Genomic DNA, 27,910 nt, shown 5'->3' with positions numbered 1-27,910 from the left:
AGTAAATCTGGAGATGAGGTATTGAGGGGCTGCTTGGTGGAGGCCTTTGTGAATCAGAGACACCGATTTAAGGAATATCTTGTCCTTGGTGGATAGCCAGTTGACAGATCTTCTGGAGTCAGAGATGTGGGCTTTCTTTGGGATACTGAGGGCCGCTCTAAGGGCATTATTTTGGAGGATTTGAATTTTGTTTGAGATGTATTTGTTACATCCTACATATAGAGCGTTGCAATAGTCCAACTTGGACAGGATCAGTGCCCTGGCCAAGGTAGTACAGTTGGTGGGGGAGAGAAAGGGTTTGGCTGCCCTAATGAGTTTGCAAGTGTATGCGGTGGCGGAGGCCATTGCATTCACTTGTTTGTTGAAGGTGAGGGAGGAATCTAGATAGAAGCCGAGGGTTTTAACCTCCTTAGCTACCTTGATCTTGTTATCGTCAATTGTGAATGATGAGTATTTGTGGCCCAGCTTGTTGAGGTAGTGAGTTGATCCAAGAATAAGGAGTTCCGTCTTGTCATCATTCAGGCATAGACCGTGTGAGGCCATCCATGCCTGGATGATGAGGTACACTTTATTAAAGAAGGCCAAATCCTTGTCATAATCCCCCGACAACGGGATGAGGATCTGGGTATCATCGGCGTAGTTAGTGTAGGTGATACCCAGATCGTCTAGATCATCAAAGAGAGGCTTCGTGAAGATGTTATAAAGTGTAGGGGAGACGCATGATCCTTGAGGCACACCGCAAGTGATAGGTGTAGGGTCGGCTGCTGCTGACAATGAGAAGACTCTCATCGTGCAGTTGTTAAGGAAGGATTGGATCCAATTGGTTGCTTCTTGAGAGAAGTGGGCAGCTTTTTGTAGGTGGTTGCATAAGATCCCATGGTCGACCAGATCGAAGGCCGCAGAGAGATCAAGGAGTAGCAATAGTGCTGTCTTACCCTGGTCTCTCAGCTTGTCTATTTGTGCTTTGAGATCTATAAGTGCAGTTTCGGTTCCATGCTTTGGCCTGAAACCAGATTGTCGGGCGCCTAGGATATGGAAGTGCTCAAGGTAATGTTGGATCTGTTGGTAAGCTATTTTGTCGAGGATTTTAAGAAGGAACGGTACTGTGGTGATGGGGCGGTAGTAAGTTGGAGTGGATGGGTCTAAATTCGTTTTTTTAAGCAGACGGAGGACCCAGGACTGTTTTAAGTTATTAGGTACGGTGCCTGATTTGAAAGACGCATTTATTAGTTTGGTAATAAATGGTGCGAGATCACGGGCTGCATCCTTTATACGTTGAGCGGGGCATAGGTCTCTGTGGCAATTTGAAGGTTTGAGGGTAAGAATGGTATTTTCTACCTCTTTGGTAGATACTTTGTGGAAATTAAAGTGGGGGTTGTGCGCTGGGGGAGCTGATTGGGTCAGGTGAACCTTTTTGTGAATGCCGGTACTCGGCTTAGTAGAGGCAAGCAGAGATTCTTTTTTAATGTTTATCTTAATCTTAAGGGAAGAGATTTTGTATGCTAGGGAATTTTGTATGCCCGTGCACCAGTTTTTATCTTTGATACATGAGTCAGGCACTTGAATTGGGGATTCAACCTCTTTAAGTATTGTGAAAAGCTCTCTAGTGCTAGATTTAGCTTGAGCGATGCGTGTACTATAGGACGTTTGTTTGGCCAGTATGATTTCTTTCTTATATTGGGACGCTAGACTGCTCAAGTTTTTTTTGTTGTTATCTGAAGGGTAAGCTCGCCAGATTTTTTCATGGCGACGTTTTTCCTGTCTGAGGGCTTTGAGATGAGGTGAAAACCAGGAGTTGATGTGTTTTCGGGGCTTACTCTTTTTTAGCTTCAAAGGGGCTATGGCATCAAGGGATGAAAGCATGATTTTGTTATAGATGTCCACCATCGTGAATGGATCTGTACGATCCGGGATGGCATTCAGAGTTGGTGTGATAAGCGGGATCAAGTTTTCGGGGGTGATGTTTTTTTATTTCGGGATTGGACAGCTGGAGCTATGCTGTTAGCTTGTGCTGGGGTTGCCTCTAGGGTGAACGAGATCAAGTAATGATCTGTCCAGGGCTGTGGGAGTATGGCGGAGACTAGGACTGGGCAGTTGTGCACCGCTAGCCAGTCCAGAGTTCTCCCTTTGATATGGGTGGGCTCGGTGATCTTCTGGGTGAAGCCCAGTTCCTCTAGGGTGTTATTAATAGTACTTGCATTTGTGTCTGCGGGGTCACTAAATCCGCGGTTAAAGTCTCCTAGTAAGAGGCGTTGTGAGGAATTTTTAAGATTATTGGATAAGATGTCTGTGAGGTCTTCTTCAAAAGACCCTAGAGGGCCCGGTGGTCGGTAGATAAGGTGGATGGAGATGGATTGAGCATTAGATAAAGTTGCCTTGGCGGTTAGAGATTCACAAGAGCTCACATTAGTGGATGATTCAATTGTGATATGGAATTTGGTTTTGGCTATGATGGTAAGACCTCCGCCTCTAGAAGTGGTACGATCAAGTCTTAATAGCGTGTAGTCATCTGGTACCGCTAGCATAATTGCAGGGCCTGCTGTGGGGTGAAGCCAAGCTTCGGTGACCGCTAAGAAGTCCAGGTCTTCATTGTGTAGCAGGTCGGCAATGTCTAATGCATGGGCTACCATGGAGCGGGCGTTTATTAGAGCACCCTTGGTCCTGAGATCTACTAGGTTTAGGGGTGGTGGCACAGATTCATGTGTACTTTTCTGGTCACGGATGGGCTCACGGTGGAGTCTACTGTTCAATTGAAGAGGGTGTAGGGAAGGATTCCTATTCACCTTGTTGTAGGCTGGTTTAGGTAGAGGGTCATAGAGCCTTGGGAGCCTGGCCCGTAATCTAAGGTTCCTCATGAGAACAGGGCAAGGTATGGAGGTCATTTCAGTTAGTGTATATGGGTTATATGCGGGCTCAAGTGCTGGTAGATTAGGTGGCATGGTTGGGTATTGGTTGTTCAAGAAGTACAATATTGATCTCAGTAACACTGTATAAAGCGCATGGAGATACATTGTGATGTAGGGCAAGAAGGGCTAGTACAGTGAAGTTGTAATCACTAGCAGGGTGCATAGGCAGTGGGTTTCGATTTGGCAACCAAGGCACAAAAGCTTAGGTCACTGGCAAGGTGCATAGGCATAGGGTCACCTAAATTCGATTTAGCAATCAAGGCACAAAAGCATAGTTCACTGGCAGGGTGCATAGGCATAGGGTCACCTAAATTCGATTTTAGCAATTAAGGCAGGGTGCATAGGCATAGGGTCACCTAAATTCGATTTAGCAATCAAGGCACAAAAGCATAGGTCACTGGCATGGTGCATAGGCATAGGGTCACCTAAATTCGATTTAGCAATCAAGGCACAAAAGCATAGTTCACTGGCAAGGTGCATAGGCATAGGGTCACCTAAATTCGATTTTAGCAATTAAGGCAGGGTGCATAGGCATAGGGTCACCTAAATTCGATTTAGCAATCAAGGCACAAAAGCATAGTTCACTGGCAAGGTGCATAGGCATAGGGTCACCTAAATTCGATTTTAGCAATTAAGGCATAGGGTCACCTAAATTCGATTTAGCAATCAAGGCACAAAAGCATAGTTCACTGGCAAGGTGCATAGGCATAGGGTCACCTAAATTGAGAATACAGGGTGCGTGGGTCAAGGGGGTGGCAGAGACGGCAGATGCGGCTCAGACAGGCTCGAGACAGACGTTAGCCTTGATTCGGCGGGCCTTGTTGCAGGTGGGCCGGCTTCGCCGGCGGGCGCTTGGTTGGATGAGGTAGTCGGAGCGTGTGCCAATCAGGGTTCGGCAGCGTCAGCTGGGCTGCTTTGGCTTAGGCAACAATGGCGGATGGCCATGTTGGAATGGGGTGAGACCTAATGGTGCTCAATGGGGGCAGTGAGCATGAACTTGCTACTACTACACAAAAGGTGCGGATAAGCAGGTTTTTCCTTGGTGGCTCCTCCGGGTGCTTATATGCGGTAGAGCGGAGGCACGCTCATTTAAATTTTGCTATTTCAGCATCGTGCCTGTAACACTTACCGCTTCGTGCGGCTGGACATGGTGCCTTCCTCCTTGAGTCCCGCTGCTCCTGCAGGGTCGGGAGTAGCTTGGAAGAGCTCCTGCTCCGCTGGCTGATGAGGGAAAAATGAGGCTCAGGCTCGAGACAGACGTTAGCCTTGATTCGGCGGGCCTTGTTGCAGGTGGGCCGGCTTCGCCTGGCGGCGCTTGGTTGGATGAGGTAGTCGGATCGGGGGCCAATCAGGGTTCGGCAGCATCAGCTGGGCTGCTTTGGCTTAGGCAACAATGGCGGATGGCCATGTTGGAATGGGGTGAGACCTCATGGTGCTCAATGGGGGCAGTGAGCATGAACTTGCCACTACTACACAAAAGGTGCGGATAAGCAGGTTTTTCCTTGGTGGCTCCTCCGGGTGCTTATATGCGGTAGAGCGGAGGCACGCTCATTTAAATTTTGCTATTTCAGCATCGTGCCTGTAACACTTACCGCTTCGTGCGGCTGGACACGGTGCCTTCCTCCTTGAGTCCCTCTGCTCCTGCAGGGTCGGGAGTAGCTCGGAAGAGCTCCTGCTCCGCTGGCTGATGAGGGATTTGTGGACTGGGACAGTAAATTGCACATCTTGGAAGCCTTTTATTCCAAAAATGCCTTGCAGAGGGAGAATCCACCGGTGGTTTGAGGTGGCCTAGCTCATTCCCAAATTCCCGCCAAGACATGTAAGCCCCACCAACTTCCAAATCACCAGCCGCCACTGGGCTGAATGGACCATAGCAGCAGCACCAGTTAAATGTACCAGCGCTGTGTAGGACTTACATTTGTGACTTTAAAAGAGTAGCCTTTCCTCCATGGTTGGCCAGTGATCAGCTCATCTGGCACAAAGTCAGCTGTATTCTTTCAAAGAATACTGAGAGTTGCATACTGCGGCACCATGCACTTTTAGAGCCTGTGAGGATCTTTGTGAGATGCCTGCAAGGATTGCGGTGTAGTAATACAATTTAACACTGATAAGGACCCGTGAAATATGAGCAGGTGGGGTAGGTATGGCAGGGAAAGGAAAAGGCTGGAGGCATTAGCGTACATAATATTGAACGGGAAGTAATGACACAGGGACGTCGTCCCACCAAAAGGATAAGAGGTAGCCAGTGACATCTCATGACTCTTGACCTATGATGATACCACTATAGGAAAGGGCTTAAACATTTTTTCAATTTCTAAGGTAGCAAAGGGGACCGCAGGGCAACGGGATACCTCCAGGGGTGCAGCCACAACCCTTGGCGAACCCCAAAATGACTTCCCTGCAATGGCACTGTAGCGATAAAAGAGCAGCAAACAGAGTGTAGCATGTAACCTGGCATGGTATGAGCAAGGGTTATTTTACAGCTACAAAAGTGAGATGAGATGAGGAGCAAGTGATTTTACATGGGGTTTTAAATCAACGTGCAGGCAGGAGCAGGCACTGCCCTGTAGCTGAATGATCCATAGCCACTCATGTGTTCTATCATTTTTATAGAATGCCCTGAAATTAAAGGAGATTACTGGATCACCTGCAACCAGCTTTTGGGAAATTTTGGGGATAACACACATGTAGTGAAGGGGGTTTTTGGGGTGCTCCTAAGAATTGTTTCTAGGAGCTCCACCGTGACTGGTAGGACAGTCTGCATGGAGTCTTACCAGGGGTGGTAGGTTACAATTTGAGACCTTGTCAACCGGAGAAGAGAGCACTTTATTAAATGAAAAAAAAAATGAAAAACAACTTTCGGTTTTGAGACGGGCAGTTGAGATTCTGGTACCATAGGAATTTGATGAATGAAGAAAGGCTTGAATGACAAAGCATGAAAGCATGATGACAGTGTTGAGGTTACCAAGGAAAGCATGATTATTTAGGGCATGCCTTACTTAAACACAAACAATTTTGAAGGCATGAACGCGGCAGAAGACCAATGAGATTGGGTGAGTGAGAAGTAAAAGATTACAGTATTTTTGCAGCATAATGAATATAGCCAGCGGTTTGACCAGGAAGAAGGACATATTCTTAGAAATTCAGGCGCAGACTGCGAATTATCAACATTTACAGGCATGAGGTAGAAACAGATGGCCTCCAGGAAAATAAAGGCAGCCAAAAACTAAGGAAATATGGAAAATAAATAAAAGAACGAGCAGAATGAAATAAGAATCATGAAGGACAGTAGTGGTTCAAGTAAGAATTCCGGGGGGACACCCGAGATAGAAACACGAGAATTCTGGGGGGACACCCGAGATAAAAACGTTAGAATTCCGGGGGGACACCGGAGAGAAAAAGTAAGGATTACCAGGGGGGCACCTGAGACAAAAACGTAAGTATTCGCCTTGTTTCTGCGCTTTAAAGAGTGGTCAGAAGAAACGTGAACCCAGAGCCCACATAATTGGGGACGATAGGCTACGGTGACGATTAAAGACGGCACAAATGGGGTTCATTTAAACCCCATGTCGGGGTATTCATTAGAAGGCAGGTATATGTGTGTCCAGCTGGTGTTTGTCTAGTCTGTCAAGTGCCTGTTACACATGTCCTGTTGTATGTCAAATGTAAGGAATTTGGTCTCCTTGTTGGTTGAAATCAGGTAAAAATTAATGCGATTCTGCAGTTGAGAAGGAATCGCACATAGATTGATGATATTGAGTAAATTGGCGGTAAAAAATAATTTGCGAGAAGGGACTGGATTGGAGCTTGCTTATTTGATGCACGCTCATAGTAATGGGAATTTTGGACTCACATAAGGATATCAATAGAAACAGAGTTAAGCCCGGAAAACATTGCTCCAATACGAGGAGTGGGTTAAAGGTACCGCCCACAAGATGTTATTCCGCGGCCACAAATTGAGCCTTAATCTAAAGCCATTTTACCACGCCTGGCAACTAACTTGCATGCCACACATACAAACAAAAAGTTAGAAAAACGCTATGCTGCTCTTGAATTGTAAAAATATAAGAGCAAGGAAAGGAGGAAGAGCCTCCAGCAGCTTGGTTGAAATAGGCACTGAGAGGGGGGGGGGGTGAGACACCTGCAGACACCTGCAGACACCTGTTTCAGGCGGCGCCTGCCCCGCCTGAAACAGGAGCCGAGGGAAGTAAGCCTAGGGGACTTTGCCATTATAGAGAGCTAAAAGCAACCACAGGTTATAGTGACCCCGCTTATGAGCCACCTTCATACAGTAGTAGCAAAAAGCAAGAGAAGGTTAAGAACAAGAATCTCACATCCCTAGCCAAGGGACAAGGGGAGACACGATGATGCGTTAATGAAGGAGGGGATCAAGCACAGCCAAGGGCATCTCTCAACAAGGGAGAGAGGGAAGGAAGAGGAAAGAAAGTGAAGACAGAACTGATGAGATAGCATTTACAAAGGACGAATGGATGGGAGGACAATTCTCATTGAAACTCGATGGGAAAGATGATGGGAAGACTAAGGCAGAGTTAGATGAGGCACAGATAAAAGAAAGAGAAGGAGTTAAGGGACGGAAGGATAAGAAGACAAGTTAGGCTAAGGCGTGAACAGCTTTATCGCAAAGAGTAAGGAAAGCAGCTCGATCGCAAACCAGAGAGCAGCCTATGAACATGACAGACAGAAACAGCAAAGGTTAGAAGAAAAGCAAAGGTACGTGAAAGAAGGGATGAGGAAAGTCAAAGGAAAAAGGAATGTAGAGATAAGAAGAAAGGGAGAAGATAGGGTCAGACAAGAGGTGAGGAAGCGTAAAAGGAGTGGTTACAGAAATAAATAAATAAATCAGGAAACACTGAAAATGAGTGGTTATCTTGAGTAAAACATGAATAAAAGGATAAGGGATACACTCAGAAGCATGAAGGAAAAAAAAGAGCAAAAAATTGAAAACAAATAGCACTTATGAGGGTTCCTGGTAAACAGGAAAAAGAATATGGCTGATAAAATGGGGTCAATTAAACGAAGGAAACTTGCACAAACCATTTTAAAGTAATTATGGTGAAGGAATCAAAACAACTTGTGAATGTTAGTAACAATGTTGATTTATTTTACAGACAAGCCATGGACCTCTTGCGTGGAAACACAAGAAATTGTCTGTATGGCCTTAAATTAGGGAGAGAAGAGAAAAGGTAGGTACTAGTTCACACCAAAAGGGGGTGAACATGCCATTGACCAATGCTAAAGGTAAGAGGATCCAGGTGAGTAACAGGAAAAGGTAGCAAGAGACACAAGGTCTTCACAAGTTAGCTGTTTTTTACAAGATAAGTATAATCAGGTGGAAAGAGTAGAGAAAAAGATAAACAGCATGGCCTTACCAGACAACCACAGAAAGCAGAAGTGAAATTGAAGGTGAGTAATTATTTTTATGTTCATAATGTCAAAAGAATTGTCATGTTATGTTATGTTATGTACATGCTTATTACGCGCCGGTAGCCCGCAGGCATCAGGGCGCGGGAAACCAAGAAGATCAAAAACATGAAACACCTCATTAAGACAGGTGGAAAACCTAGGGAAACGAAGCTCTAATGCTCATTGAAACAATGAGGTTTTTAGCGATTTCCTAAAACTCTGGTAACTAGCTTCAAGCCGTAATGCCATCGGCAACTTCTTCCAGAGGTCTACTGCTTTCGCCGGGAAAGATTTGCCTTGCCTAAGTGTGGACTTAGCCCCAGGTCTGTTCAGCGTGCCCCTGCCGGCTGATCTTAGACATCTTCCAGGAGCATAGAAAGAGAAATGTTTTTGAAGTAGCTAGGGGTCTCTCCATATAGGCATCTGTGAATTATAGTCATAGCCTTGAACCTGACTCTCTCCTCCACTCTTAGCCAGTGTAGTGCTCTTCTCCCTGTTGACACATGCTCTCTATTATTTATGTTTTTAACTATGCGAACTGCGTCGTTTTGTATGACTTGGCACTTTTGAATCTCCCTTTTTGTGGCTCCTAGCAGGAGAGCGTTGCCATAGTCAAGTCGCGACAGGATGATGGCCGTAGCGATTGTCGCAGCATTGACTTCATTAATGAAGGGTCTTATTGCTCTCAGAAGTCGTAGATAGCAGGTGTTGTTTTTCTGCAGGTATCTTACCTGTACCTCTGCGCCCACAGAGGCCTCTACCATCATCTCGAGAGTTTTAACATTTGGCAACACCGGGATGTTAGCGTCCTTGATGGTAAAGGACTTATATTCATTCCCTAGTTTGCATCTGGCCTGTCGCGTGCCGAAAATCAGCAGCTCTGTTTTGGTATTATTTAAACACATCCAATGATGTTGCATCCAGTGGTCTATGATGTTATAAACCTCTGAGATTTTAGCACTATCAGTGGTGTAATCACCAGTGAGTTCAAAGATGAGCTGCGTATCATCAGCGTAATTTGTAAAGAAAATGCTGATGTGTTCCAGGAGTTCACAGAGGCTTCTCAGATATAGATTAAACAAGAGAGGTGACAGGCTAGCTCCCTGCGGGACTCCGTAATGGATGGGAGCGGAATTGGAGAAATTGTCACCCCAATGTATTCTAGCATTCCGATCTTTGAGAAAGGATGATAACCAAGCCAAAGCCTTAGGGGAACAACCAACAATGTTGGCCAGTGCCTCCTGAAGGAGCTGGTGATCCACCAAATCAAAGGCCGCGCTTAGATCGAGAAGCATGAGAATCCCTGTTTTGCCTTTATCTCTCAGGCCCAACATATGCGACTGGAGGTCCAGCATAGCAGATTCAGTGCTATGGGAGGCCCTAAAACCTGATTGTTGATTGTGCAACAGCTTCAGGTCTTCCACATGTTTTTGCAGTTGGTTTGTGGCAACTTTATCTAGCACCTTCAAAATAAAGTTCGAGTTAGTGATGGGCCGTAGGTTCCCAGGATCTTTGGGGTCCAATCCTGCTTTTTTAACTAGTGGGGTAATAGTTACCTCCTTGATGTCCTTAGGCACCACCCCTTCACTGAGAGATGCATTTACTATCTTCGTTAAAACCGGTAGGAAGAGTTCTTTGTGCTCCAAAATAATTTTGGTAGGCAGAGTATTCTCTGCACACGATGTCGGTTTCATCTTGGCTAGGACCTTACATAAATCGTCCTCTGATATGGGTAGGAACTTAAAACTCCCATTTGCTTCCGCATTAGTAGCTGCGGCTTGGGTGATAGGTCTGTCACTATCGGTTCTGGCTGTAATAATATTGTTTCTAGCCTTTTGGATCTTATTAGCAAAAGCTTCTTGCACCTTATCACAATCTTCTCTGGTAGGTGTATGTGGTGGTGTTAACACCCTGGGTTTTTCCATCCCCTTAAGTATGTCAAAAATGTTACTATTGGTGTTGGATGCTGCTTCAATTTCTTTATTGTAATAGCTTTTTTGCCTCCTTAATCCCCTTCCTATAACAGTGATCAGCCCTTTTCCAATTTTCTTTATTACTTTGGTTGGGATTTTGCCTCCATATCCTTTCTTTAGTTCGTTTCTCCTGTTTAAGATTATTAAGCTCTCCGCTGTACCATGTACGGTAGTTGTTGTTTCCCCTCACCAATTTCTGTTTCAGAGGGGCATATTCCTCCACCAGAGCTTGCATATGGGTATTATACTTCTTAAGCATGCTCTCACAGTTCTCTTTTTCCAGAAAGGACTCAGCAACCTTCTGTAGGCGTGGTTTTAATATTTCAGGGCCTATATTTTTAAAATGTCTGCTCCAAACTTTAATGTGGGGATTTTTGATTCGTGCGGAAGGTGTGTTTAGTTCTATTTCCAGAGTGACCAAATGATGATCCGACCATATACATGGTACGGTAACAACGTTATGGCACTTCAAGTTATTGGTAAAAATCCAATCTAACTGATTCCCTTGGGGGGTGGTTGGTTCTTTATTTACTACCGGGAAGCCCAGATTCTTCATGGACTTCTCCAGCTGTATTGCTTCCTTATCTTCGATGTTCCCTCTCCATCAATTCATATCTCCTACCAGCAGTGTGCAGGTGTTGGTCGAGATAAGCTTAGCAGCTTGAGAAGTGACTTCGTTTTCAAAACCGGAGATTAGAGAAGGTGGTCTATAGAGGGCAATGATATTAAGACTATCGTTCGGTGAAAATGTAAATTTTAGTTGGATTGCCTCACAGCCCGAGCATACAAAATCAGCCTTGTATAGCTTCAAAGTGTCTCTGGCAATGATGGCAACTCCTCCGCCTATACCGTTTTCTCTGTTTTTGTTATATATTATGTAACCCTCTGCCACCGCATGTTCACACACTGGACCAATAGGATCTTTCAGCCAGGTTTCCGTTACACAAAGTAAATCAAGGTCCTTCTCTTTGATGAGGTCATGAACATTATGGGCATGTTTATTTAGGGATCGGGTGTTGAGCAGTCCCACTTGCAACTTTGCTATGTTGCCAATATTGTCTGGTTTCGGCGCTCCTGCTCTCTCTCTCTGTGTTATGGAGGGGTTCTTAGTCTGAAATTGGTTCCTGCTGACTGCCGCCTTACCATTTTGGTCTCTATGGGTCTCTGCCATGGGTTCCTACTTTTTTATCTCTCCCCACCTGTACCTATGAGGCTGGAAGTTTAAACCCCCGTTCCTATGTCCCACCAAAAGGCTGGAATATGCGAAAGGCAGAAGAATTACACTGAAACAGGCAAAGGTGGGACTTACAATGGAGGTATGCAAGCATTAGAATAGGCAAGACATTAATGGGAACGATAAAGGTGGAGGCACGTAGTAAGAATTGGTGCCATAGTCTTAGAAGACAGGGGTAGGCTAGATCAAGTCAGAGAGGGATGGTGTGTAGCGAAACGCCTCTGTTTTTTCTCCCTAGGATGAACACAAAGCACAAGCATAGACCATGGTCCAACCAGCGAAGAAGAAAAGAACAGGAAGAATGGCTACTAAGCTGAGGAAGTATGTGCAGCTAACCAGGAAGAATGGCTGCTAACCTGGAAGAAATACAGCTAATCTGAGCAAAGAACCCAGCAAAAACTAAGTATCCCTGCAGGGCGGTTTGGACATTAGTTGTTTATGTGCACCAACGAATAGGGAGAATGAACCATAGAGTATTTTTGATAGCAGAAAGGGAGGAAAGGGGTTAAAGTCCAGAAGAAAACCTGGCCCCTTGCAAATGCCGAATTACTTTTGCCTTTATCTTGACTTTCTACAGACAAAGGGGATCCCCAAGGACGTTTCATTCATACTAGGGACGTGCCGTGAAGACCAGGAAAGAAGACAACATCTTTCTTTAATTATTTTGTCTCCTTAGGGTTGCATATGGCACCCGGAAGGGGAAAATGTGTCCCATGAAGGACGTGGTGTATCAAGTGTTATTGAAACCAAAAATCATTGTCTAAGCCAGCTGACACAGTGCTAGGAATGGGGGATATGTTAGTTATGGTGTAAAAATGACCCACAAAAGGGAAATGTTTAAAAGGAAATGTTTTGTAGCTTGTCTAGGAGGCAGGGGTGTCAAATAAAAGGGAATGTCTCGATTTCTAGGATACAGGGTAAAAGAGCAAATGCGAAAAGAGGTTTTAAGGAAATGGGTTGGGAGGAAATGTGTTAGATAAGTAGAGACCCGGTTATTTACAAAAGAAACTCATTCAGTTTTATATTACAGGTATACATCGAGGGACCTGTATGACTTGGGAAATTGGCGGCGAACCGCATGAGGAGAGAGGAAGGTCATAGAGGAACCCAGTGAAAGCCCAACGCTGAATTATGTCTGCAAAAGGACTCCCCCCAACCCTGTACCCCATGCCAAACCGTCCCCTCTTGTGGACTCATTGAACCATGAACTCTTTTGAAAGAGAGACACTCTGGAAAAAAAAAACACTGTACCTCATGTGATAAAGAAAAAACAATGGACTTCTGGTCTAAGTATCAAAAAAGGAACCTGGGAGACCAACTGTGAAAACAGCACAATGGAAAGGAAAAGGCGACAGGACACAGACGGTCCACTAACGCCAAACTCATGACAACTACAATGGAAGATACAGAAAAGGAAAGAGTGTGGACAAGAGGAAAGGACGAAGTGAAATGATATTCATGGGCAGGAGAAGATGCTCAAGGAAAGACTGTGCCTTGATGGGGTAGGAGTTGCAGACAAGGTGTGACATACAGAGAGACAATGGGCTAATGGGATACCTTATAGGTTGACCAAACCTCTTGAGTCTCACACTGGCTGTTAATAGTCCAAGGCATACAGTTAGATTAAAGGCACACAATTACAGGAAGTAGACACACATGTTTGTTTTAGTATGACAATGCGTTAGTATATGCCGAATTATAAGATTGTGTTAAGAAATATTTAGATAAATGGTAAGGTGAATGGAAATAGAATATAGTTTAAAGTTGTTGGTTTACAAACAAATGAACTTTAAAGACGAGGGAGTGTAATGGAGGTCCCAACCTATATAAATGTGTATTGAATCAACAGCTGAATGAGGTGGAGCCCCCCCCCCACTTAAACCTAAACTGAGAAAGTCAAAAGGACGTATGTGGTGTTGAATTATGCTAAAATGGGTTTTATAATGTTACAACATACAAGTATTCTAAGGCATTGTGTTTATAAAGTCGAAAATGGCATTACCATGTTGTTATAAGGTGCAAAGCACAGAATGGACAATGAGATATTATATACACGGACAGGAAATCATTCAGGCTAAAAATGCCTTTAAATGAAAATGCATGTAAGCAAAATGTGGCTTGAACAAGAAGACTGAGGAGCTCAAAGTATGCAATGATGAGATCATTTTAAAAGTTGAGACGTTCAGGGACAATCATGCCTTCAGAAACTTGACTAATGGACAAAAACTTAGACTTTTAATGAGGTTATGTTTGAAGCCTTATCTGAAAGAATCCAGCTGCACAATTATAAGTTGAACCGAGTACCGAAGCAGAGTTAGGAATGCATGTTAGAGTGTATTTCATTTTTGAAGGGTTTAGTCCAATTAAAATTAATTTGACAATGAGCTAATGTAACAAAGTAGTTTCTTAAGACTGTGCAGGGAGAGGTGGGGGCATTTTGCTCCCTCCACTTTGCTATAAATGGTTCTGTGTAGTGCTGAGAGGGGGTTCTCTTCCGAGGCAGGGAACTTTTGCATAACAGATAGTGATGCGCTGTGTCAGCAGGGAAATGGAATAAACCCTTATGAACTTAACAGTCTCTGTGCTGAACCATTTGAGTGGTCCTTATTGAATTGTGTTGGAGTATGTGAACCCTGCACCCCAACCTCCTTGAGATGCAGCTACTTTGTCTTAAGGTATTCGAGAGCCAGCCCTGATCCCATGGGCCCGTCAGAGGTCATTAGGTCCTTGTTTACAACATACTTAAGGTTGCCAGATGAGTACACAATTTGAGTACCTATTATAGTGATATCTGATATACAAAGTGTTCTGCTTAAAATATGCAGTATTTTTGGGAAACTATATATTGTCTATACACCTAATTGCCATCAAATTAATTATAAGACGAGTGGCCCACAATTGCTCTCACTCTAATATAGCAATATGATTATAGGCCACAAACTGTGAATGACATGTTTTTCTTAATACAGTAATAAGCCTGATCATTTACACCTACAATTGTTACTTTCCACATGTTTAGAGGGTCAAAGACTCTGTCACCAACAGTTGCTCTCTTCTGATAACACAATGAATCAATTGTAAGCAGCAGTAGGCAATAGAGGTGCTGGGCAACCAAGCTAAGAGAAGTTGAAATGATCAATGTGCGGACGTTGGTCTTTTTCGAATTGCACAATAAGCACACCATCACTTTCTTATTAAATTCTTCTAGTTTCAATTAGATGTGTTCCAATGTTCAATTATTGGGATTTTCCAATTATGCAGGGGTTCGGACACAAAATAGCCCACAATCAGTCCCCTCATAAATTGGCGGGTCAAGAATTATGAGTAACATTAGTTAAACAATGTTATGTTCATTCAGTAGTTCATTAGACCTCATTTCGTTTCAGGCCGAGACTGCCATCCAAGTACTAGTTAGAGTTACGTCCACCTAGATTGCTGCAAGATGGCAAAGTCAGAACTGATATCGAAGGAGCTCAAAGGTATTACCCTGCAGTCAGTCAATCCTTCAACAGCACCAATTGCTGGGATTGCGGCCGCAGATATGTAGCCGGTATAAAGAAGTCAAGTCCGACAACCGAAGGAGCTCAAGGGCATTAGCCCGCAGTCACTCCTCCGCTGCCACCAATTAGTCGGTATTGCGGCCGCAGTTTAACGCATTCAGAGACGACAACCAAAGGAGCTCAAAGGCATGAGCCCGCTGTCACTCCTTCGCTGACACCGCAGGCACCATTTTGCAACAGAACTAAGAATCGATGTTCGGTGTGAGTTTAGAATGAACCAAGTACATTTTGAATTTTGGGAGCCTGGTCTGCAGAAGTCCAGCCGTCCACCAAACACTTGGCTTCTGCGTTTGCACTGGCTGCTAGTAATATACTATTGAACCTCCTCATTAACAGTTAAAGGGCCAGCTGCAGAGCCCACAGCCAAACAATTCCTGGAAGTAAATCCTCTGAGCACCAAACACCAAACTCCACCAAACACTTGGCTTCTGTACTTGGCACTGTGGTGGTATATCTGGTTGTCAGTGGATGCAAGACTTCAGCAGTACAAGTGAAGTGGTATGCTATGAGACAAAGGAGAAGTTCCTCATGGTGGACTGTGGTGGAAGTGAAGTTGTTGAAGTAGAAGCAGCAACATTGTGAAGTTATAATGACAAAGATGTCTATTGTGAATCCTAATTTTGTGAAGAGAGACATATTAACTACTAACCAAGAACTGTGTTTCACTAACATCTGCAGAAGCTGTATTTCCTTTGAATTGTGATAATTGTTTTGGGAAAACTAGAAGTTGTGGAAAAGCATTGTGGGTAGGAAGAACACGGATACTGTTGTGGTGAAGTGGAAATTCTTAGCACCAACAAAAGCTTTGTTGTTGTTGGAACTTTGTTTAAAAAGGCTTTACCTTGACATCGAACCATCAGGAAATGAACTGAGACTGTTCTATCTACATGGATTTACTTGTCTCTTTTTGTTTAACATTCAAGCTGAATTTTCCTTAAATCCTGGGGAAGGGTGTTCACCCAGGTTACTAAAAGGTTATCAAGGAACTGTATATGTAATTGTTAACTTAAATGCCATATATTTTCTTTGTAATTGATATCTAAGTGTGAGGGCCACACATCCTGTGTTAGTGTTTCCCCTTGTTTTCATTAGGCAGGGAAATCCTCCTCTGAGTAGACATAGTGAGGCGTTTAATAACTTTTATAATTTAATGAAATGGCACATTTTGAACAAACCTACGAAAGTTTTCCACCTTGCATTGCTGACCCCTCACAACACCCTCAATAGGCACTACCTCCACCTAGCAGTAGCTACACTCATTGGCCTAATACCACTCATGCCAATCATACAAAATATCACTTCAGTGTCTGCAAGAGGACTGACAGCATGGCATTATTCTCCCAACAGGTGCACAGTCCATGAATAGTGAAGAGGCTGGACACTCCACGGCTGCCACTCTGTCCAATTCCTACTCCTGCACAGGCCGGCCCCATAGGCAGCGGGAGTAAGAGGAGGAGCGAGGCAGCAAGGCCACAAGACACCACCACTGTGGAAACTCAGGTAGAGACAGACGAAAGCACCATCCCCACATCGACATCCGTGCCCAGTGGCCCCTCCACAGGCCACACAGGGGGCACGGCTGACACCAAAGTTGCCACAGAGTCCCTTGTAGAAATCCATTTGGCTGCATTCCCTGCTCTGGCACCCATAGATCAGGGAACCAGCACACCCTCCTCACCATCTCAGGTAGTGCATCACTAGCCCCAACACCATTGTGGCACAGGTAACAACACCGACGAGGAAGATGACCCAGGCTTCCGCTCCCTGTGCCTCAGCCCCAAACCTATCCACAGACCACAAGGTCTGCATTTACAGAACATGGCAGCAATTTGGACATGGCTAAATGCCATAGAGCAGCTCCAGGCAACATGGTTGACAATTGCGAGCCAGCAGGTGGAACACATGCAGGCCATGAGCGGGGTTGTGTCGCACGATTTTCTGTTCTGTCAGCCTTCGCAGAGCCTCTAAATTCCTGCATGATGCTGACTCAGCAGCATACCTCAGGCCAGACATCGGATCCCTCCACCTCTGTCACCCCACAGATGGATCACAGCCCAGTACCTTAGGTGCCACTCACAGCACCCTCTGGCACCTAGGGTGCTGGAGAAGGCTACTAGGCCACGGGGCACCGGAAGTGACTGCTATGAGACGCATTTTGTTTGACATTGCAAGGGATGGTATTTTGGAGATGGCTTTTTGGGGAGGGAGAGGTGTTTTGGAGAGGAGGGAGGTGTTGTAGCGATGGTGTTTTGGGGATGATTTTTTGGAAAGGGTTGTTTGAGGAGGGGAGACGTGTTGTAGGGATGGTGTTTTGCGGAGAATTTTTTGACATTTGTTCATCAAAAGGTTCACTTGAAGCAATGCTAGGACATTCCTTATTGTGTGCAAGTGTTTAATTAATAATGTGACTGAATACAGAGGTGCATAGCAAGTGCATATCAATTGGCCTAAAATAATTGTCAATCAGTACTTGCCGAACTAGATGTCCATCCCTTCCCCCTTCCTGCTTACTGTGAGTCCTCCGCTTGTGCGGGTGGCATGTCCTCCTCAGAGGGCCGGGGGACATTCCGTCTGAGGCCAATGTTGTGCAGCATTGCACAGGCAAGACCTTCTCTGGCCTTCATATACATTAAGGCCCCTCCAGACCGTTGTAGGCACTGGAAACAAGCCTTCAACAGGCCAAAGGTACGCACAACGCAGAGCCTGGTACGGACACGGGCCTCATTGTAGGCCACCTCCTGTGGCATCTCTGGACTCTGCACGGGTGCCATCAGCCATGGTAGCTGGGGGTATCCAGAGTCACCTGCAAGGGCAAAGGACATAGGTGCTAGATATATAGCATTGTGGACGTGTTGCCTGTTAGAATGGCATGCTGATAAACGGTCTGTGTGTGCATTTCACAAGTATTGTCACACTACATAATTTACCATGACACTACTTGCATGTAGAGTAATTCACTCAGGGGGAACAATTGCTCTGTCGTCTAACATCATACACACAGCTCATGGCCAGCATTCGTCGCTTTCAGGGTCTGTGAGTGACATGTCAGAATGCCATGGTGTCTGTGTTGATTTGATATGTTTAGAGCGCACAAACACTCTAAGGCAACTTGGCGCTGAATCCAGAAGGTAGAAGAGCCAACCTAACCATTAAAAGTCTTTATGGCGCGCCGAAAGACAAAATGGTTCTCCGTAAGCCGCAACTCATGTGGGAATGAGTTCTAAAGTTTGGCGGCCGCAACACAAAATGCGTGGGTGTCCACCCGAGAGAGCCGGATACTCGGGATTGAGAAACCAGCATTATCACGAGAGTGAAGGGCTCGACTGGGAAACATAGGGGCATAACATTTGTTGCAAGTATTGAGGCCCTGTCTATGAAAAGCCTTTTGAACTCCGCAAAGGGATTTAAACTGCACTCTTTTTTTCAATGGGAAGCCATTGCAATTGGCGAAGAATAGGGGAGATGTGAGAGGAAAACGGGACCCATGAGACGACACGTGCCGCAGAAATTTGAAGTAGCTGAAGGTGTCGAATGAGATCAGACGGTTGAGCTAGAGAGAGTAAATTGCAGTAGTTGGCTCCACTGAAAATGTGGGCGGTGACCACTGGAGCATGAAACGACAGGGAAACACTCACCTTGCTGTGCCCCTGGCACCTTCATTTGAGCTCACTTTCTCCTCACTGTGCCTCTTGCACATTAACTTCTTTGCTTTTGTGCACCCTTGCACCTGGCCTTTCCTTTCCGTGACTCTTGCACACTTGTTGCGCTCTGCGGTGCTCACTTGCACCTTTCCTTCACTTTCGGGTCACTCGCACCCTTCATATTCACTTTCCACTTCTTTTCTTGCTTTCTGCTCTCTCAGCGCCTTTATTTATCTCTCTTGCTTTCTGCTTTGTGCCACTTGCAAACTCTGTCTTTCGCCCTTCCCACTCCAGCTAGCCGCACGCTCCTGAGTTTCCCTCGCTTCCAAGCGTGAAACTCCAGGTAGCGTTGTCCTGGCGTGCGGTCCTCTCCAGGAATAGGGATCAAGGTCAGGGTCTCACCAGCTGCCCCTCATTTCCCCTTGAGACTGGAACACGTCCCAAGGGAACGAGCACTTCTCCACATGCTACCAGCAGGACACGGGCTGCCACAATCCGGCTCCCCAGAGACACGGTCCCCAAGCCACGCTGCAGCCCCTCACAACCACCGTGCCAGCGTCTCGGCATGCCGCTCTCTTCTGTATCCTCCAGACTTCTCTCCCTTCAGCTCCCTGCTGCTTGGATTCTTGGCTTCTCTCAGCATACACAGCTCGCTCTTCTGATTGTGCAAAACCACACCTTTTATATTTTAAACGGGAATCAAGTGTAGTCAGGTGCAAGTAGTCGGTGTTAATTGCCTGACCCTGCCTCACTCTATTAAGGGGACAACCAAATGGTAATAGGTAGCAGTCTTCCTTTCATTTCTCAAGGTGTTTCGTGCAGGTAATCCTCACTACTCTAGGTTGCCTCTTCTCTTTCCCAGTATTTGTCGGAAATGGGGAGGGGTAGATGGAATGGGATTGTAAATATCCCATGAAAGCTGAGGAAGGGGTTTCTGATGGGAAATGGGGAGAGAGGGAATTGAATTGGGATTGATGGTTACTTCTATTTACCACAACACTGTTAGGAGATCGACAGCTGAGAGAGGAACATTATCTAGCCTTGGTGTACTTAACCCTTTTCCTTCTCTTACTTGGACCATGAATAATGGGCTTTGAATTTGGAGTAATAAGACCTTTATCAGGGCTACGAGAGTCTGAATACCCCATAAAGGCTTCCGGAACTTCTTCCTCCTCTCTTATTGTCCCGATGGGATAGCTCGTCTCACCTGGGGTACTCCAATGGGAACAACCCCAGGCTCCCCTACCCAGGTGATCCTCCCTCGCTCATGCACCCCCAACGTTGGGATCCAAGAGTGATGGCCCTGCCCTGGCCAACTGAATAGAGGATTCTCTGGGACTACATTGGAGAATACCCCTAGATTTCTCACATTGGTCTAGCTAGAAGTGGCTAAATTGTTTATTGTGGAACCACAAACATTAGGGTTCTAATCCTGGATCCCCCTATGTCTGAACCCAATGATCGTGAGCAGATTCTTGCATCATCTTGTACCTTGGGTTTACATTGTGGCTCTAACTATTTTGCTGGGCAGCGGGATGCCAGTGGCCTCCTTATGGCTTAGGGGCAGCCGGAAAACACACCATTACCCAAAAACAATTGTGTTGCATGTGTATACATTGAACAACCCCATTGCTCACTAGCGTATGGAATATAGGGCAGAGCTATGTACATAAGAAAATGCTTTTTAGGACTTTTTACATAGTTGCAGGGTGCACTTTTCTGTTAAAAACATGATCAATGAAATGACCGCTTGCCAATAATGGGAGCAGTGGTCAGAATCAGTTTATTGTTGGAAGCGTGAATCTGTCCGGCTTGCATATTATATTTACACAGACTGAAAATAATCATTGCAAATCCACATGCGTGTATAACAGAGAGAGCATACCACTGGCAAAGACAAGTTATAAACATCCCACTGCAGGTTTGGGTGCAGCCGTCGCAACAGTTGCACTCGCTACTCGCAGTGACACTGCCATGCCAGTGCCCAGCCCTAGACGGCTGTTGATTTGGATTCAGCACCTACACCAGTGATTGCCGAGATTTTATCAGAGACAATTGTCACCTAAAAACACTCCTAAAACGTGCTGGGGACGGAAGGGGTCATGAGAACGCCTCTTTATTAGCCCTTATACCCAAACTCTACGTTTCATCATATTATTTTTGCTGATATGGTAATTTTTAGCAATCATGATTTTGTGATATAAAGTTATTGTTTTGACTGAATAGCAGTGGTCTTCCTGCATAATTGAATAAGAGTCTGTATCTTCTCCCTGGAACAATGAGCCACGGCGCATGTCGGCAACTGCAGCATTTGGCAATGTGGCATGGGTTTCACGGGTGGAGGCCATGGCTTTCGGGGGGTTCAAGGGGTATATGGGTTTTGGGGGGTACAAGGCTCTCTGTGTGCCAGGCCCCAAAAACTGTTAAGATGGCCCTGGGTGAGGTGGGCCAATTAATATGCAGACATGAGCAAGTACTGCGCCAGTGCCAAAGTAGTAGCAGATTGCAAGAACAGAGGAAACAAGACAGTGCCATAATCACCAGGATTCAATAAAGTATGTTGTTGTTGTAACATACTGTGTCTATGCCCCATCTGTATGTTTATAATGTAGTGTGATGTTTCTGACTTTTGTGACTTATCCGCAACATTTTAGGTGTGTGCTTGTTTTTCTGCTTATTTGCATGGGAGTCAGCTTGTTTTGAATGGACATTCAGCTTATTTTTTTCTTCCAACCTGGCAACACTGCTCTTGACCCGAAACCAAACATCTGCTGCCTGAAAGTCGGGAAACAGCCTGCAACCCTTGTTACGGCTGGTTCAGAAACAGGTAAGTCTATTTCCTTTGCCCCTTTTGATACAGGACCATGGCCATACCTCGGTACAAGGGAGTTCAAGATGGTTGCCATAGTCACCCTGGCAACAATGGGGCTGTCCTAGTTGAAAACCTAACAGTGAAATTCGGCCAGTGTTTTAGTGAATAGTGTTTTTCACATGCCATTGCAGCTTCACAGTGAAGCAATTTGCTCCGTTTTAAGACTAAGCGGCTGCATGTTAGCTTTAGTACACAGTTTCAATCCTATGTTCTTCAAACATTTTCTCGAACCTCCGTACTAGTTTATGAATGATCTATGTGACCCCTCCTTTTTTAGTTTTGTTCATTAGGTGGTGCTGAAAGTGCTACCTATAAAGCCGAAACTCTTGTCATTAAAATAAGAGCTTTTACTTACTAGCTTGAAATTGGGGCTTTGGATATAGGTTTGGAATGCTTTTTCAATGCAGATGATATATGAGGATGAATTTATGTAGTTTGGCTATGGATCCCACCCATATAACACCCATTGCTAAGTGAAATCTATAGGATTTTCCGCCAATTCTCACCCATTTTTCCTCCAACCGCACCTTTTTTTTACACTCTTTGGCTGAATTTTTACTGTGTGGTGAATTTGTCAGACATTTTTACTTCCAAAATGGCAGCTGCCATCTGTTAATATTTTTTAAAGGTTATTGACTTGATTGATGCTTTAAAATATATTTATTGCAGCTTTCAAGTTATGTTACACATTTTACAGTATTTTTTTTATTAAAAATAAACAAGGTAGTGTATTAGTATGTTTTAGTTAAAATGGCACCGAAAAAAAGGAAATCTAGTGATTTGTGTGGTATTGGTCTAGTGTTTTTGATGTAAGCAGCACCTGATTGGATGTTTAGTTGGTGATGTCATTCGGATGTGATTGGCTGTGCAGTGTCTGTTTGTTTCTCCAAGTAAGGCATTTTGTTTCTAGTAAGCCATTTTCCTTCCACATTTGAAGAGAGCTGTGAAGCTGTGTGTTTTGTCTAGTTAACATTTGATGAGAGAGGTAAAGCTGTCCTTTGTCTGTTTAATTGATGTGTTTGTATTTGGTTAATGAAGTAATCTATTTCCACTACAGTTTAGCACTGAGTGATTTTTGGGCTTACATTATTTACCATTGGGACGGCTGCCCTTGCCTGCAGGGCTACAAAGTATCTGCATTTCCTCCATGCTTCGGGTATAGCAGCGGATTGGGGTGGCTTGTTTAAGTTGGATGCCGGATGCATTGTTATTGTTGCAGTGTTTTGAAAGGATGCTGCAGCACAGGCACAGTGGCGATTTTCCAACATTTTTGATGGATGCGGCAGGGGGAATTTATTTGACGGTCATTGGTTTAGGGATGGTTGATGTTATTACGGCCTGCGTTTGTCACGCTGGTTCCTTTGTATTATTGTTTTTATCGTCCGTGTACATCGGTTTAAAAAGGGCAGACTCCACAATTGTTTTGTATTTGTGTGCTGGGTAGGCCTCCTTTCCCATTATTGTGATGCAGTTACTGGGGGCTAATTGAGTAAGTACCACAGAGCACAGAGCACAGGATTGCTAAGCAGTATATGTATGTCGCTCTGGACCAGGGTGATGATTTTCACATGCCTTGTTTGTGTGGTGCAGGCGCAGGGAATTCACAGGAGGGAAGCATGCTGGGGGCTCATACATTTGCCATCATCCCTGGGTTTAATATCTCTTTCCGATCGCTTTTAAAAATGCGATCGGAGACTGCATGGGAAAGGCAGTGAGCGCACATGAGTGGATCATTCCATCTAATCTGATGTGTCTGAGTAGGGGCCCAGCAGTGCAAGGCTCCTGGGACACACAGCCAAAGGGGAATGACAGCATGTGGCAGTGCCAACTGCTGGCTGGGCTACTGTGACCAACGGCTCAGGTGTGCTGCTTTGAATGGGATACACGTTGTGTGGACACCAGTGGTCTGTGTCTGCACACGTGCCTTTTAAGTAGGGCTTCCTTTTCTGTTAATCATTTTTCATTGTGGCAATAGGACTCGAGGCGGTGGGCCAATACCACCCCGGGTAATGCCCCCAGGGACCCTCGTTATAGGCCTGAGTGTAGCGAGGGCCTTAACGAGGCCCTCGGAGGCATTACCATGGGCGTATTGGCCCGCCACCGACGGTCTTATTGCCATTAGGACCCCGGCCCGTTAGACCGGGGTACTAATGGCATTTCTTTCGAAACAGAAAAAAAATGAAGTCAAATAAAATGGGTGACGGGAAAGGGAAGACATAGTCCATTTTCCCTTTCCATGGCGGCCATCGGGAGCGGACACGCTGGGAACAGAAGTGTTCCCAGCACGTTCGCTCTCAAGAAAAAGAAAAAAGAAGGTAGGTGGGGTTGGGGGGCAGGAAGGGGATAGTTTGCAGGGGAGGGGGTTGAGGAAAAAAAAAAAACTTACCTGAGTCCACGGTGGGGGACCAAGGCAGCCTCCAGCCTTGGGGAGGCGCGGAGCAGGGATTGCCCCGTTTCGAGCCTCCTCATTGGCTAAGGGGCTGCCACGCCCCCCCGCCAGGAACAAACCCAGGCACGTACGTTCGTCCACGGGAATACAGTGTGGTATGGCTCGGAAAAGAGCCAATCCACGTGTAGTATTTCGCGTGGACAGCGCGTGCCGGGTACTAATGTTCGGTAATGCAAGAGCACACAGCGCAGAATAAAATGCCACGCCCAGGCAGGGCTTTGCCCATGCCAGCTCAGCCACTTAATTGCCTTGCTGCATAGATCTTCGTGGGCACATCTCAGGGAACAAGCTTGAACCTGTAAAAGAGGCTCAATGTTTTGTATTTCCAAATTGATGGAAAAGTCGTAGATTGTTTAGTATCATCTCAATGCCAGCAAATCTCTCGTGTTGCCTGACCTGTGCAGATTACAATGTTGGAAGTAGGGTAGGGGTACGCCCCTCCTGGGGGATCGGAGCAAGGAGCAGCGATTCACACTCTTCGAAAACACAAACTGGCCCCAGATCCGTGGCGCCTTTACTCTCGAGATGTGGCATCTAGACACGAGAGCCCTCGGAGGAGGGATATGACAGTCTTGCACCCAAAGTTCACGTATTGACATATTATTTGAATTTACTTATGTTTATGGTGCTATCGCTGTTTGCACATTCTTAAATATACAACAACGCTCCATGGCTGACTAAAGTATTGCTATGCTGGGGCTGTGAGTTGGAGTGCATATCTGTTTTTTCTGGGGTCTAATAATTTGACATATAGGTATTTTGAGGCCTCTGCTCTTCTCATGCTTAAAGTTTGAAAAACAAATTGCACCACGAACACAAAATAATATTTTGGATAAGAAATTGACAGTACAATCTTTTCAAATGTCTATGCTTGCAGAACAGCGAATCACTATTGGATTTCAGGCCATGCATGCCACAATTTGCTGCTTGCTACCTGCTAACACAGAGTTCCGCTCTGATAGATTTGTGTAACCCGTTACATAATCGAAACACTGCTGCAACTTATTCCTAGCCAGCGAGATCAGCTGTATCCGGAATGCAAGGATCAGTTGACCCGCATGGGCTTCTCAACTTTCACCTACAGACCACAATGAAACAACCGCCGTGGAACACTAGCAGCCACAGGGTAGCGCTTCATGCACGCGGCAAATGTTTAGCTATTTATTAATATCCCTGTGCTAAGCGTTTAGCTACGGGGGATGTGGACGTCGTGTCCTGCTCAAGCTCTGTATTGTGGGGGGAAGCAACACCCGAGAGCTAGGGCAACGTGCCCGTTCCATTTGTTTGCACAGTCCTTATGGTGCAGTGAGAGCCTCCCGCACGCGAGCGTGGGGCCCATTGGTGTACACTGGATGTGCAGATTTCTCAGGGGTTGTTGTGCAAGCCTCCTGCACAGGTTTTTGGAAGGGAGCTCCACTGCACTCAGCGTGCAGCACTTGTACAGCAGTACATGCAGTGAGCAATGCCCAGGTTGTGAGGGCATGCCTCACCTGGAGCAGTTGGGAATTTCCCCACAGTTTGATGGGGATTGGGAACAGATATTGACAATGTTGATGACGTTATAATAAACAATTTGCCATTTTTAAATATGAAATAAATTTCTTTAAGGGAAAAACTTTACAAATCAATGAACCGATTGACTAAATTACAAACAATCTTCAAGTTGGACAAACATTACATTTTGCATAGAAACTTCAAACTTTCATATCCTAAGTAATATTTATCATGTATAAAATCAATATATATTTAAATACATTTTTATAAAACAAACACATTCATCATTACTATTCATCGAAATAAAAACAAGATATTCAAAGTTTCATTGTCAAACTTAGTTTGTTCAAAAATGTATTTGAATATATATTGTTGTATTCATGCTAAAGATTAACAAACGTCATTAATATACTTCACAATACTAACAATAAATTGCCAAAACTATTGGCTTTGCCAATGCTTGTTTAAACATGGGCACCAACCCTTCAAACAAAAAGCGGAACAACTGTAGATATTGCTGAGAGGAAGGAGGCAATATACCTGTGCCTCCACCCAATGCTTTTCCGAGTGTGGAGGTTACGATTGCTACTCGGTCCATGACCCCAAGCAGCTCATCTGTGCCCCTAAAATGGAAAAGAGAAAGGACAATGTCAATAAGGCAATGCCTCCCATTTTACCCACCTCACGCCATCCAATGGCATAGGACGTTCCCCTGACTTAGAAGGTGCTTCCATGAAAGTCTTTGGCCATTATGACACGGGTAGTATACCCGAGTATTATAGCTCTGTGGCAACACGTTCGTCTTAGAAGTAGAAGCAAAACGACGCAGAGCAACACAGGTTCTAATCCCGGATCTGCGCATAGAAACCTCTTTGGCATTATGGGCGTTATAAAAAAAACAATTATAATTTTAATAATCAGTACTTCACTGTAGCTGTAGGCGAACTCTAACCATGCATCTGTAACGTTAATAACCATGAGCGGATTTTCAGTAACTTGGGTATCTTCTTCTCCCAGTTCCTTTAATAACCAGGAAAGAGCCAGTCTGCTCCCAGTGATGGGAAGACCTGTTCTCGGTACCCCAATAACCATAACTGGACGCCCCCAACCCCAACCCTTCCGCTTAGCAGAGTTCTCAGTGTTTTCTCCTGCCTTTGATAGCATGGAATACCCCCAGCCTGCCTATCCATAGTGACTTGATAGTCAATGCTCCCACCCCAACACTTTTTATAACTCTATTATTTAGAGCCCACACACCTCCCTGTAGGTCCCATGAAACCGGTAGAATGGCTTTCATCTATGAACACCAGTGCCTGGTACTGCTCTGCCAGGTCACAGATCTCCCTCAGCGGTGCAATGTCTCCATCCATTGAGAAGACACCGTCAGTGACGATCAGACGGAGCCGGTGCTTCTGAAAATGACAGGAAGGAGAGAAGTAAAGGAGAAATTGAACTTTACCTGAACCCAAAATGCTGCAAAACATTCCTCAAATGTTGCCAAATATCGTTAAAAGGATCATTTTGTTATTGTTTTTTAAGGTAAATGAATAAAACTCTGGCTTATGTTTTGCTTTCCATTTGTGCCTTCATAATAAGGTCAGCGCCTGGGGAAGTTTACTTCTACGGAGAGCTTCTGGTATTTCCAGTTATGGAGGGTGGTTGGGGTACCAGTTTTTACCATTGGTGATTCGCTTAGTAACCTGGCAATGTCCTTGTATCACTGGTCGCAGACGCAGTGCCAGCCGCACAAACAAACATCACTCTTAAAAGATCATCAGGCCCCCATACTGAGATTCTTTTGCAGGACCTCCAAAATACTGCATGTGGGCTAATCATCGGGCCAGTCCTCACTTTCAGTGTTAAGGAGTTATGACTCTGGGTCGCCCACACCAGTGTACCAGGACTTTCTTGAGTTTATCCTCCAGACAACCAAAAATGTCAAGACCCACCCTCCCCCCATGTCCATATTCACCAGCATTCTTGTGTTATTTCCTAAGGCCTCCCCATGATATCCTGCATGCACCTCCCTCCCCTTGCATGGGCCTCCAAGTCCCCCATGATATGCAGTCCCCCCCCACACATGGCCGTACTGGAGCCTCATTGTGTTACTCCCATAGGCGCACCCCCATCCCTGTACCTGAGCATCCTTGAGTTTCTCCTCCAGGTCCTGCAAGTCCACATGCTTGTAGCGGTACTTGTTGGCTTTGCACAGGCGGATTCCATCAATGATGGACGCGTGGTTCAGTTCGTCTGAAAGAACTGCATCTTCATGTGTCAGGAGCGCCTATTGATGATAACGACCTACTTATTCCTCTAACAGTTACTTTTTACATGACAATGTTCATTGATTTCATGTA

General features: G+C 45.2%; 1 protein-coding gene across 1 annotated transcript in view; it reads right to left on the bottom strand.

The window, feature by feature from the left end:
• The window catches only part of LOC138582363 (2-amino-3-ketobutyrate coenzyme A ligase, mitochondrial-like), a 222,369-nt gene that overhangs the window by 34,946 nt on the left and 159,513 nt on the right, over nt 1–27,910 (bottom strand). The window contains exons 3-5 of the mRNA XM_069653623.1: nt 27,691–27,837; nt 26,811–26,965; nt 26,094–26,176 (exon numbers count right to left, since the gene is read on the bottom strand). Coding sequence (XP_069509724.1) covers nt 26,094–26,176; nt 26,811–26,923 — 196 coding nt within the window. The 5' untranslated portion in view covers nt 26,924–26,965; nt 27,691–27,837. The remainder of the gene's footprint in view (nt 1–26,093; nt 26,177–26,810; nt 26,966–27,690; nt 27,838–27,910) is intronic.

Source organism: Ambystoma mexicanum, chromosome 3q, assembly GCF_040938575.1.
Source record: "Ambystoma mexicanum isolate Mex_15411 chromosome 3q, UKY_AmexF1_1, whole genome shotgun sequence".
NCBI classification, from domain to species: Eukaryota; Metazoa; Chordata; class Amphibia; order Caudata; family Ambystomatidae; genus Ambystoma; species Ambystoma mexicanum.
The sequence above is the reverse complement of the archived record's forward strand: the minus strand, read 5'-3'. Positions and strand labels throughout refer to the sequence as shown.